This window comes from Anopheles stephensi, chromosome 2 (assembly GCF_013141755.1).
Source record: "Anopheles stephensi strain Indian chromosome 2, UCI_ANSTEP_V1.0, whole genome shotgun sequence".
Classification (NCBI taxonomy): Eukaryota; Metazoa; Arthropoda; class Insecta; order Diptera; family Culicidae; genus Anopheles; species Anopheles stephensi.
Window position 1 is genome coordinate 45,588,821 of NC_050202.1, and position 13,119 is coordinate 45,601,939.

The window sequence follows — 13,119 nt, forward strand, 5'->3', positions numbered from 1 at the left end:
TAAGGTTGAATTGAAAAATACAAGGTAAAATTAAACTTCTTGTTTTAACTAACTTGGCAGATAATTTTGGAAAAACGAATGTACAACATCAGGACCAGATATTTGAATCAGAATGAGATATTTGAATTTGATTCATTTTTTTACATTCCGATAAAAACTTAGCTAAAAAAGACCATCCACTTAATCTTTATCTTTAAGTTTAACTTTATTAAAACTTCAACTCGTTCTTGCAATTCAACAATACAAATTAAAACATATTGCAAAGGTTTTAATACAACACTAACGAACATCTTAAATAAATTCTAACCTGATTAATTGTCCTCTTGTCGTCCTAATGGGTCAAAAGCATAGGAACCTGGAGCTGTAAAGTTAACACGCTTAAGAGCTGCATGTTTGTAATTGAAATGCCCTACCAGGATTTTACTAGTACGAATTGAAAAATTGCGGCCTGTAATAAATCCATAAATAACTGCTCTGTGCCGTCTTTTTGCTTTGCTTCACCGGTTACAACCCCATTAAAATGCAAATAGTCTAGTCTGATCAAATGAAACTATTACCAAATGAAGCACAGACTGTAACACATGAGTTTAAGGATATTTCTTTGAATATTTTCAAATAAACGGTTGGCCCTAGTCTAGGCAAATAACATCTACTTCTTCTTCTTTGGCACTACAACCTCGAGCGGCCTTTGGTCCTGCATTGGTCCTGGTTGGTCGCAGTGGCCTCTCCTTAAACTGGTGCTCAAATAAAATAAGCAAAGTCAAAAGTAGGATGTACATTCGAAGAAAATGAAGACTTAAAAAATTTCGAATTAAACCTAAAGAGAGAGTTTTGTCATTACTGCCTTTTTAAGATGTTTAACCATTCAAATTAGTCCATTTTATGTATTTTAATGTAAAGCCTATAAAAACAACAAAAGGGGTTTTATTGTTATGCCTCTCATTGAATGTTTCCGTCATATAGCTAGTGTAACACAAAGATAAAGAAATGCAACATCTTTCATGCATGCAAAACTCAACTCAACTCATTGACGTATGCACAACATTGTACATTTAATTATTGTCCTGCTTTAATGTTCACAAGGTTGTTAAAACAAATTTACAACCAATACGACCTTCTCTTTTTATTAATTTATAAAGAACAGCTTTTATAGGCCAGGTCAATCAACACAACAATTTGTCTTCAGCTGTTTTACCAATTGTTATTGATTATTTGGGCGTTTAACTTTAAAAAAAATGATTACTTTGCTGTTCATTAACGATGCAAATAATTTAGAAGGTCTTTGCATACAAATTAAAGTCAATAAAATGAATTCAAAACTGAACAACATCAATGCAGCAAACGACAACATTCTGCGCCCTGCACTACCCAACAAAACAACAAACATTTAAGTTCCTTTTTTTTTAAGACAAAGAAAACTAAGGTAGTTTCAATCAAATTAAAAACCCAATTTGCTAAACTTTTCTTTTTACACTCTACATATACCACCATGCTCGATATAAAATTATTGAGCGTTTATTTTATTGAGATTAGATCCTCATTACGATTACGGACGATAAATAGCGTGTATAACACCCCGATTAAAGGTTGAGAAAATATGCTCCACCTCGGCCTTTTCGTTACACGCAACGTCGAAACGACTTTAAACCACTGTCTCGTGGAAAACAGCGGGTAAACGGGGAAATTATCTACTGCACCACATTCCGCATTGATCGCCTCACGTGGGCTGCACGATGCTTTATTCTTAAAGAATCATTTATGTTTCACTGCACCCGCCCACGCCCAGCACAAAGCAGATGGGGGACAGATGTTAGTCCCCAAACCGGTGGTGCATAACGCCGATGCTGTTCCGTTGCACATACGCACTCAATGAACCACATGTTCATCAGACAGAGCTCCCTCGCATGCTCTGGTTTAATGGAGTAAGCTGCTTGCCTAAGCGGAGGCAGGAACAATCTTGCCAAGTGGCAACAAAATTTCCCTAGAATTTCTATAATAAAATACTCATCGAAATCTTTGCAGACGACGCTTGGTTGGCATGAAATATTTAAGCTCCCGGTCGCTGAACGCCGTGCGGCTGGATATCGCTGGATATCCGTCGACAGGTAGGCACGATGGTGTTTTTATTGCAAATTCAAGCGGCTTGTGCCACTGACGATTGCTGCTGCTTAGCCGCGCACCGCCGGAATGGCACCCGAAGAGTCGTTCTAGCGTACGCTTGCCTACCACGACGATGGCAGATGGCTATCAGATAGGGAAATTTTATAGTACATCAGAGATTGAGAGTGTTCTGAAACAAACTGCTACCGGAGGGGAGCCATACAGAGTGAGTGTTTATTTTATGAACGATTTTCCCCCATTTTACATCACCCTCACATAGAACAACCTGGAGAAGAGTGTGGGGTTCAGGGTGATCCACACGACTCCCAGCAGTGCATTATGAGCAATCGTGCCCACCAAGGGCATGCCAGCCAGCTAACGTTGTATGTGTGTGTGTGTGTGTGTGTTTCAACTGCTGCTTCCCACAAACGAGTCGATCGGACCTGTCGGTTCGATATTTAAAATGCGCGGGCGGCCAGCGAGAAGCAAACGTTTCCAGCTCGAAATTTATTCACATTGTATCATCCCGAAAACCGTTTGTGCTTCCCTCGATTGAACAAATGAGCAACAAAATGGGAAACAATTCGATCCATTCATTCATTGCCGTTTCCTCCCCGGTTGGTTACCTGTTTAGTCATTGTTGTGTCGCTGCCGCTGACGGGGGAACATCATAAAACATGGGTCGGCGGCTCGAAGGCTGGTGACAATGAGGGAGAATAATAATAACGCCGTGCTAACGGGTGGTAGAAAAAGGGCCGACCGAGCGTTTTAACTCGCCTGAGAATGAAGCATTGGACGAGCGTGCAACGGGGTCTGGACGCTGCGTGTTTGGAGATATACCTTCCACTTCTTTCACAGGCTTACAAGCCCAGAAATAATCATAAGCACCTGTGCGAGCATGCTTATGCTGTCGGCCGAGGCGAGCATAAACAACCGAACAGTGCACGAAGACCGGCGCACGGGATTGGGCCACTGCACACCAACCGTTTCAATGTGTGGCACTCAGACACGTACAGGCTGATGAGTGACCCGGAGGAAACGTGGTATAAGCATCTCATTGAATCGATACCAAATTTTTCGTGGAAAATTATACAAATCAAAGCGTATTCATGAAATTGTTGATAGTTATAACATTTGATTAGACATTTACTGGGCTGAACTAAAATGAGGATACATTTTGGATGAGTGTGTGATTTTAAAAATGGTTCAAATTTGTCCTCAATGAATAAAAAAATGAAACAAATAAAATAATAAACAAACAAACAACTGGATGCTTAGCTAGAAAACTAGACTTAATTTCTTTTTAGGTCATGCTGGACATATAATGACATTTCGTTGACTTATTTATCCCTTGTAGTCAGATAAAAAGGTGTTGTTATGGGTAAACTTTAATCTAAACCTTTTTTTGTTAAATATAGCTAAAGAACTCTGAATAATTGAACAGATTCATTTTCTTTGGCTCTACATATTCGAGAGGTCTTGTCATGCCATTCCCAACCTCCTTTATATTTTTTTGGTTTTTTACAAGTTAAGTGACTAAGTTTAGCCGGAGCTTCACATTTATTTCTGCGCACAGAAAATCAAAACGAATTATAAAAAAAAATCTTACAATAATAAGACCATTTAGTGCAGATAACCTTGTTGAGTCATTGCTCGGTCGCATGCGACTAGTCGCACAGGATTTGTATGGGATTTGACAGATGAGGAATGGTCGCAGGCCACCTTATCTTTCAAATCCCATACAATTGCTGTGCGACTAGTCACATGCGACCGAGCAATGACACCAGCCTAAGGGTGATATACTTGTTTCTAAATTATTGATACATAAACTGGCAGTTTTATATTGTCGTGATTATAGGCACATGCATACAAGTCTTGTATATTCTAGCCTCAGTCTATAAAATTAACTTCAACCAAACCGAATTCATCACATCGTTAGGAGACTGTATTCCATCTCCTTTTGCAGTACTTACTGTAACCGAATTAAACTCAAAATTTCCATGTAGGAACTCACAAATACCCTACCCTTTCTGCCATTCGAATTGTAGTTCATCCCTCTGCAGACGACCTAAGCACCCGAACGCACCCGAACGGCCCGAGAACTGGCCGAAGCGAAGCATGTTTACCTCCCCTTCATGTTGAGAGCGGCGAACGCAACGATGAGTCTCGGATCTTCTCAACGATTTTTTCATCAGTTTGTAAACGGACGTCGTACGCAAAGGAATAGGCCGAAGCCCGTACGTGTGCGGTAACAGAATCGTAACAGCACCGTTCGACGAGATTTCGTGTCGTGACAGTCCCCGTGTTGTTATACCAAGAGGGTATGCAAAGACCGTTCGTTAAGAAGGATAAATTATCACGTGAAGTTAACGTTGGTTGGAAGCAGGTTCACTACTAGTGTGTTTACCAAAACAAAGCAAAAAATTAAAACTTAAAGTGAAAAATTATTCTACAAATCATTAAACACCGGAAACGACTTGAAATCAGTGCTTATATTATCGCAGTTTTTGGGTTGTTGGTCGTTTGGAACTCAACCATCGTCTCCCTCGGCACATTACGCTGCCGGCCGCCAACAACCATAGTGTTCTGAAGCGTTCAAGGCGGAAGTTTGATCGTTGAAGCGTTACCGGAATCCCCCTTCTACCATCGTCGTCCCACAACGCTACAATGCACGGCAACAGTTTAAAAACGCAAAGCAAAAGCATGCTAAAGGTTCGTCGCTAGACCAGATACCGGTGTCTCTATGTGGTGTGTGTTCTGGTTGCCCTGTACCCGACTGTGGTGTTTGTGGTAAAAAATTTAATACTCATGCGACACAGAATCGAACACAACGCAGGTTGTTCAGTGAAAAATTGTGTTACTTTTTAGTGGCTTCTCTCCGTTCCGGGCGAGCCGCATGAACAACAAGTTCATGTAAAACAGGTGCGGTGAAACAATTACCACTTGTGCGCGTTGTTGCTGTCCAAAGCAAGACGAGCTGGCGCGAAAAAAGGCGCAGCTCACCTGCTCCCTGTGCAAAGACGTGAGTGTGCGTGTGTGTCTGCGTGTGTCTCGCGTGTATTTAACGCCAGTACGCAAATTCTCCGGGAAGAAAATATGTGCCAAATAATAGTGTGTTTTGGTGTGCCCGATTGGTCCTAAGGTCACGTAAGCGCAAGGGAAGGGAAAAATCGACCAACGGCGCCCAAACATCGACCAACCAAGTCGCGAGCGGGCGCAAGTGTTCAATGAAGTGTGGCCGATTGGTTTGTTTGGCTGGTGCAAGTGTACCATTGTTTCCATGACTACCGGTGTGGTTCGGTTCACCCAGGAGCAGGTCCAATTTCGCGTATTGTTGTGTTCGTCGCCATCGACACCGACGAAACGGCTCGGCCAGCGGTTCATTACAGCGCGATTATATAAGTGAAAGTGTAATGCTCCCCAGCTTTCCCGCTTCCGAATTTCTGTAACTCTGCGCTACGGTTTCCACAGAACAGCCCGCACACACCAGCCAGGGCTGCTGGTGAAGGAGGAGTTCTTATCGATCGGGCGCCCGTAACGTTCGGCGCAACCAAAGCAACCGAAATTATGGCCAACCGCTGACTTGAAACCCCTGCCACCTTGCCACGACCCCTGTGGCCTTCCGCTGAGCAGTAGTATTTTTGGCGTACAAGTTTCAAGTGTGTCCAAAGTCTAAAGAGTGTGCGAAAAGGGCGGCCATTTCGGGAGTCCTTGCGTGAGCGAGCCTAGTAGTGTGTTGGTCCAGTGCACAGTGTAGTAGTGAAACTTTCTGACCCACAAAACCATCACCGCAAACCGGGGACCTTAACCCTTGGAGTAGTGACGTTGGAGCTTGAGTCTCCGCAAGGCAACCGCCGTATCGATTTCCTAGGCGAAGAAATTCCTCACAGACCGGAACACACGATGGCAAGAACATTAGCGCTTCCGGTGCTGCTGCTAGTGTCGGTGGCATCGGTGCTGATATTCGGCGTACCGTACGCCAGTGGCGCATCATCGATCACGGTCGAAAAGTCAGCGTACAAAAACGTCGTCATCGAGATCCGGGATAACGTCCCGGTGGACAACTGCCAAACGATACTGCAAAATCTAGAGGTTAGTAAACACCGATGTCCATCATCGACTTTCATGCAGTAAATGGTACATTTCCCGGGGACACCCGGAAGTGTCCTTCTAGACACCTAGTTTTTTTTCCTTCTCCTTGCTGTTGTCTGTCACATTCTTTCTAATAGTCCCAACGTAGGGACGCAAAACAGGGCGCATCGTCGGCTGCATTCCGCCATGGCGAAAGAGACACATTCCGACCGCTGGAAGGTCCCGGTGCCGGGGAGTGCACTAAAAATGTAAACAGTCATTTATCTTACACTTTAGATTTATGTTCCAAAACGCCAAAGCGGCCTTTCTTTCTCATATGCCACTCGGAACGGGGGTATTGTGTTTGGGTGTGTGTGTGTGTCTGTTTTTTTGTCCCTTCTTTCGGGGAGAGCCCTTAGGGTCTACGTGCAAGAGAAGACCCCGAACCTGTCAAACTACAAAAGACCACTTGGTACAGTGCGCGTACAGTATGGGGAATGGGTGTGACTTGCCTGACATTCGCTTGAGCAGGGCAAGGTGGGGCGCTCAGTCAAACGGAAATATGATACCGGCAAGCATCAGGGCATGGGCAGCCCGATGACAACACGCGAGACAGAGAACGTGAGGCGCGACCCATCATTCGCCAGCCTCTGTGTCTATAGCCTGTGGCGCTGCTCCCGATGCGTTCCACCGACTATCGGTCGGATCGCAGCATCCTTTCGCCATTCATTCCGAGATCCAACCGGGGCCTTGCTGCTGACCTTTTGTTTTACGACCCAGTTTAATATTTAACGACAGTTTTACCGGTGCCGTGTTCCCGCGATAGCGTAACTGGCTGTAGGGCACAAAGGCACGAGCTTTTACGACAATTTTGATTACATCGATGCAAATGTTTCATTTCGAACATTTCAAACGGCTCATCCTTCGCTCAGTGGCAATAAATCATTTTGTTCAGAGTGTCTCCGGTATTAGGGGCTTTTTTATCCACATTACCAACCGAACCGAACCGATTATTTTCGAATCGTGCAAATTGGACGCGCTCGAGTGCTGGAGGTTTGTTGTTGTTTGTCGCTAATCTAATGCAATGTGTCCATCGTGCAATCAACGTCACTGTCAAAGTGCAAGCTCGCCGGTACCCATCAACCAGTGCCAGGGATTAGAACGCTAGAAAACACATACTCATACCCGAAGCAGGGAAAATCCAATCTCGGCTGCGGCTCTACGCGTCAAAACACTAATAGCCGATCTTGGTGCAGGTGCCACACTTAAAAACCCCACCAGTGATGGACGTGGAGCGAGAGAGCGAGAGGTGCAGAATCAACCTGCTGCACGTACCACGGTCCAATGCATCAGCATTTGTAATTACTTGACCATGCGTACAGAACACGGACGACACTGTGCTAAAATACCGGGCAACATTTTTCGGGGTGTGCTTGTTTTTTGTATGTGTGTGTGTGTGTTTTTCTCTGCAGATAAATAGTTGGAGCCTTCTTTTTTGTGGGATTGGCTTCCCTTTTTGCCTAGGTTCAATATTTTAAACGCACCACCGAACCGTGGGATGGCATGATTTATAGGACTTACAACAAAATTGAACATCAAACAGCTGGCAGAACCACAGCACTACGGTCACTTCAGGCGGGGGGTTGATCAATATGGTGCAACAAAAAAACATGAAAGCATAGCACTTTGTTCCAGCAAAAACTGAGCGTAACAACTCCACCAACCCATCGGTACGGTGTATGCCCTCTATCGCCATTACTTTATGTTCTGCTCCTATCTCCAATCAGTGGTGTGGTGGCTCGATAGTGATCACACCCGAACCATACATCCATCAATCCGGTGAATTGCGCCGGAAAAACTACACTTCGCCCGGAACAAAAAACAGCTCCCAGTCTCTCTCTCTCCGTCATAGCGCGACCTCATGGGTGTCAGAAGTTTTGGGCATTCCATCATCATCATCATCACCAACATCCTCCTCATCGTCGTGCGCGGAGGTTGATGAAAGAAGAGAGGTCCAGTAAAAAGTCAGACGAACAAAAAAACATGCAACCAACCCGACCTGATTGATTTCAGCTTTGAAGTATCACATGTGTAATTGATTTGTGTGCGCGTGTGTGTTCTGCTTCTTAGGTGCCATGTTTTTCCCGACGGGCCCTTTCATTGATCGCGATCCGGGCATCATCTGCTAGTCGGCGGCGGAAATCGGTCCAACTAGAAGTACTAGTGGTACTGCTAGAACGATCGGAAATAAATCACCACCAATTTATATGCTGGCATCGCTTGGTCTAAACGGTGCAATGTAAGTGTACCGGGTACCCTACACACCGGTACATTGCCATTTACTTTCGCCGTTAGGTTGTGGAGTTCAGGGCGAAAATGCCACATTTAAGTCTAGGCCGTCTGTCGAACGAGTTTTCCTCTCCTCCTTAAAAGACCCCCGAATAGCCTAAGTTGGCCCATTTCCAGACACCACCCCCCGATCGTTAGTGTAAGTATAGACGAACGGGGTCTTCTTCGGGAAATGGGGAGAAGCAAAATCGGTTCTCAGGGTTTTTTGGCCAGAGTTTTAAGTACCGCGCTGCTGTACAAGATCCGCAATTATGGCCCCATATGGTCCCTCCGCCGCTGGGCTCATCCGGTACACCGCTGGCTCATCAACAGCCAGCGGCCAGATGTGCATGTCTAACACACGTACGTACAAGTGTACGTATGTATATTAAATCGATTATGGGCGAGCAACGGGAAGTATGGTGCAGCAGCGGCAGCACCAGCATCGCACCGCACCGCAGAACATAATGAAAACACATTTTCGAGGTTAATGACGGAATCGGGCTTAGCTACCAACTTGCTCAGCTATTCAGGCGCAGCATCTTCGGGTTCGTCTGCAACCACAGCATCTAATATTACACGCTTTAATCGCGGGGAATTCGATGAACTCGGCTTTTTGATGCCACACCAAAGTCCGGTCGTGCCCTGAACCCATCCACCCATTATCCTCATCAGGCACAGTCGCAAAGACAACTTTGGACGCCACAAATCGCCGTGGTGTGGAGTGATTGTACAAGATCAACCACGAAAAGGAGGTTACCACAAACCCGTGGTTTGTCATCAGCCCGTGCACGTGTAGAAAGCTACGGGAGCAGAAAAAGAACAAATTATCACTCACCATCTCACAGACACCGGACCGAAGAACCGGAACCATTCCCTTAGGCAATCGATACCCCGGTGAACGACTTTTATGAACTGATGCCCTTTTTTTGGCAATTATCACCTAGCCGAAAACACTTCACGCCACATACAACTTCGGACCACGAGCAAGGGGCAACTGGTGCAGCACGAGACCCGTCTGCCCGAGGTTGTCCATTAGCAGGAGTGGCCCGGTTTTGTGGCCTACAACTGAAGGCAGGCACAAACCAGTGGCCGGAACACACAGTGACTAGCACGATAAATCACAGGCTGTATGCTAGCATGCCGGCTTCACCCGGAGCTTTCTCGAGAATGCTGACTTTGCTGGTGCTGTTAAGATTCTCCATCCTCTATCGCCAGCAAGACCCCACTCGCCCACCAGCAAATCCCAAAAAGAAAAGGCGTTTACACGGAGCCACGATACCTAAGTGCGCAGCCCAGCTTTCCCGAAACACCAAAAAGCGAAATGCGAAATGGTCCCAAAAGTCCGTCCGCTGGCTGGCTGCAGCAGTGATAATTGGTTGTACAATATCGTCTTAAATTCAGCTTTTTCACTCGGTGCTGCACCAAGTCACCGGTACTCCGGGTCGGTTTCTTCACGCCGGTGACCTACTTAGACGCCCGGTTCCCATCGTTCTACGGTAAAGAAGATTTGCCTCCTTTCTCAAGAATGGTAAAGCAATTTTTGGCGGTCTAATTTATGAGTGAGCTTTGGGGACGAGCTCTCGGTGGGATTTTCAAGGGAGAGAGGATGAGGATGGCCAGGTTCTAAGGAAATGGAGTACGGTGTGCGGTGAAGCTTGCTTACCAAGGACCAAGTAAATACAGCAAAAGCTTGGCAAGGTCTGACTGTTCCTTTTTTTGAATTTTACGTCGTTTTGCTTCTGGTCCACCAGTGGTGGTGGTTCTTCACCGAGTCCTTCATGCTAACTGGGCAGGCAAATGGTTCTTGTGTAGCAAATGGTCCAGCTTTCCTGCCTTATTTTTTTTTTGCCTTCCCATTGGAACCACGCCGAACACCGCAACCACGGAATGGTGTCAGGAAAATTAATCGACATTCGTGTGATGTTTCGGCCAGGTTTGCTGCTGCACGCCCGCCAACAGCCAGCCTCTCCCTGCCTTCGGAAGGTTTTTCCCCGGCAAAGTAACCGGGATCGGAAATGGACTGAGAACGGGTCCATAAATCAGACTTGCAAGAATCAGACTTTGGGCGACGGATCTATAGCCTTTCATCGGGAATGCTCCGCCAAACGCACACAGCACGTTGACTAATGGCACGGTGTAATTTAGCGTGAGAAATTATGGACCCCGCATCTGAAACTCCCCATCAGGAAAAAAGGACACAGAACGATTCTGCGTACTACCGAAACTATCCGTTCGCCGAATGCGGACGTATGAGAAATGTTCAGAAGCGTGCCACTCCGCCTGGGCTAATTAGCTAGGGAGAAGTAAACAAATTATCAAAGCAACGCGAATCCAACCTCATCAATGGACGCGCGAATCTCCGCACAAAGCTACCAACGCAACAGAGTCCTCGTTCTACCCCTGAGGTCCTCCCATGCCCTCCCATACGCACACACTTCGCTTGGCAACTCATAAAACAGCAATAAAACGAATGCTCCCATTCCTATTCGGTCTGGCAAAGTACGCGTTTTATTGATATTGTGTCGTCTACTGCGTCTGCTCCCGGGTCGGCCGGGATCGTTTCCATCGGCCCCATTCACTTATCGCTATCGAGAAATCGCATGGCAAATATAAAATAATAATTGCAACAAAGCTTTACGATGCCCACTCCCGTTGCTACTCTCGCAGGCACCACTTTCACTGTTTAGATTCCGTTTTACGCTTCCCCAATATCTCATGGCTGGGCTGGGTATCATCGTGCGCCGTCCGCCTTCATCGTCTATAGACAGCAATGGATCAAATTGATCGCTGTACGACTTTTTTTTCATTATTGTCGTCTCAGTGTCTCCACCATTTCCATGTCACCATCCTCGGGTCGAGGATAAGTCCTTTCCCGCTTTGAGGAACATTTTATCCGCCGTATTGGACATGATATTATGCCAGTTTTGCTGAGCTCCACCCGGACGCTTTCCTAGGCGCGCATTTTGGCGTGGCGTAATGGGGAGCAACAACAACAAAAAGCTGGGCAAAATCTCAACATTGGCCAATCATTCTGTGGGTTTGAGATTTGAAGAAAACACTGCTGCCTACACCCAGATTACGAGGGCGACGAGGGACGACGCGAATAAAAGCAGCACCGAGCAGCACAAATGCGGCAACTGTGCGGAGCATAAACATAGATTGAATTTCATTTATCCGATTTCATTGCTCCGCTCGAAGCCCTTTTCCCCGCCGTGTCGGGGGATATCACTGGACGGAGCAGCTTGGCCGCCCTTTGGGGACCCGGGACGAGGCTGTCTCGCTGATGCGGGCGCATCTTGAGAGCTTACGTCGATCGGAAGAAAGTATGCGAAATCAATCGTTCATGGTGGCGAGGGACCATGAGGGACCAGGAATCGCTTGGTTGACGTTATAAAAAAAACTACCAGGCATAGGCACACACCAACCGGTGGCAATGATAGCCCTCGGTGAGTGGGCATCCCCTCTTCCAAGCTCGCATATTGTGATGTTTGATTAATTTTTTCTCTTCTTGCTGATGCTGCTGCCGCTGATGCTGCTGTCGCTGCTGCTGCTTTCGTTCAGCTCCACACCTGGAGGCGGTGGGCAGAAACAGTTTCACCCTGCCGGCCCAGGCGAAGGATTGTTGTTGAAAGCGAGACGGATTTATTTTCCCCGGTGCCTCGCTATCACATTCCTCGTTGCGTTATTTGAAGCTTTGCAGTGCAGATTGTGGTGTGGAGTGTGCAGTTCGGCGAAGAAGGATACATCTTTCGCCGACGCCGCCGACGCCACACCGTCTTATTGGACCATTTTTGGACCAATTTGCTCTGGACAGGAAAGAATGAAGGAGAATCCGGAGAGAAGAGAAAAGATTTCTTGCACCAAAATATTCACCGTAATTTAATCAAACATGAACACACCGGGTCCCGTTTTGGTAAAGGGTTTTTTTGCCGAATAGGATTGCCAAACACATACAAAAGAAATGTGGAGAGGTGCAGGATTTGCAGGTTTTTCCAATTTTCCCTATTTTCTATCTTTTATCCTGGGGAGCATCAATTTTTGTTTGGGTCGGGGGTGCATTTTTCTAACCTAAGCCACCACAACAGACGCAGCAGTTGGTTTTGGGGCACAAACAGAAAATAGTCCACAGCCAGAAACAACCACCTGAACTGTAACTCCTTCAAACCCGGACACAAATGCGTTACGGCAATCCGCATTTGTTGCGCTTCGCCGAACGTACGATAACAGGCAGGAAAAAGCTTACTCACTTAAGCGCACACAGACACACACGGGCACACAAAAAGCACTGGGAAAAGCAATCCTTTCAACTCCAAATACCCAAAAGGGAATTGGCGATCTAGTGTACTCGAATCGAACGGGCCAAAGGCAATAGAAGCAGTATTGGTAGTGGTAGTGCACTGCTATCAGAATTGAACCCACCCTCAAACAGCTTAACAACATCAAAAAAGGCAAATCAAAACGGGCGATGCGAAAAGCTAAATAAAGACCTTCTTTTATCCATCCGGAGGTTGGTGGCTTTTTTTTCTTGTTGCTGAAAAGAAAACCCATACAAAACACATCACAACGCAGCGCAAGAAAAACAGCACATTCCATCCATGTTCCTGGCAGCATTGGCTG

The 13,119-nt window shown here is 46.2% G+C and overlaps 1 protein-coding gene across 1 annotated transcript in view; it reads left to right on the forward strand.

The window, feature by feature from the left end:
- The first annotated feature begins 4,290 nt into the window (after positions 1 to 4,290).
- The window catches only part of LOC118506891 (calcium-activated chloride channel regulator 1-like), a 51,312-nt gene continuing 42,483 nt past the window's right edge, over positions 4,291 to 13,119 (forward strand). Inside the window, exon 1 of the mRNA XM_036044668.1 lies at positions 4,291 to 6,192. Within this exon, the coding sequence (XP_035900561.1) occupies positions 6,004 to 6,192 (189 nt within the window). The 5' untranslated portion in view covers positions 4,291 to 6,003. The remainder of the gene's footprint in view (positions 6,193 to 13,119) is intronic.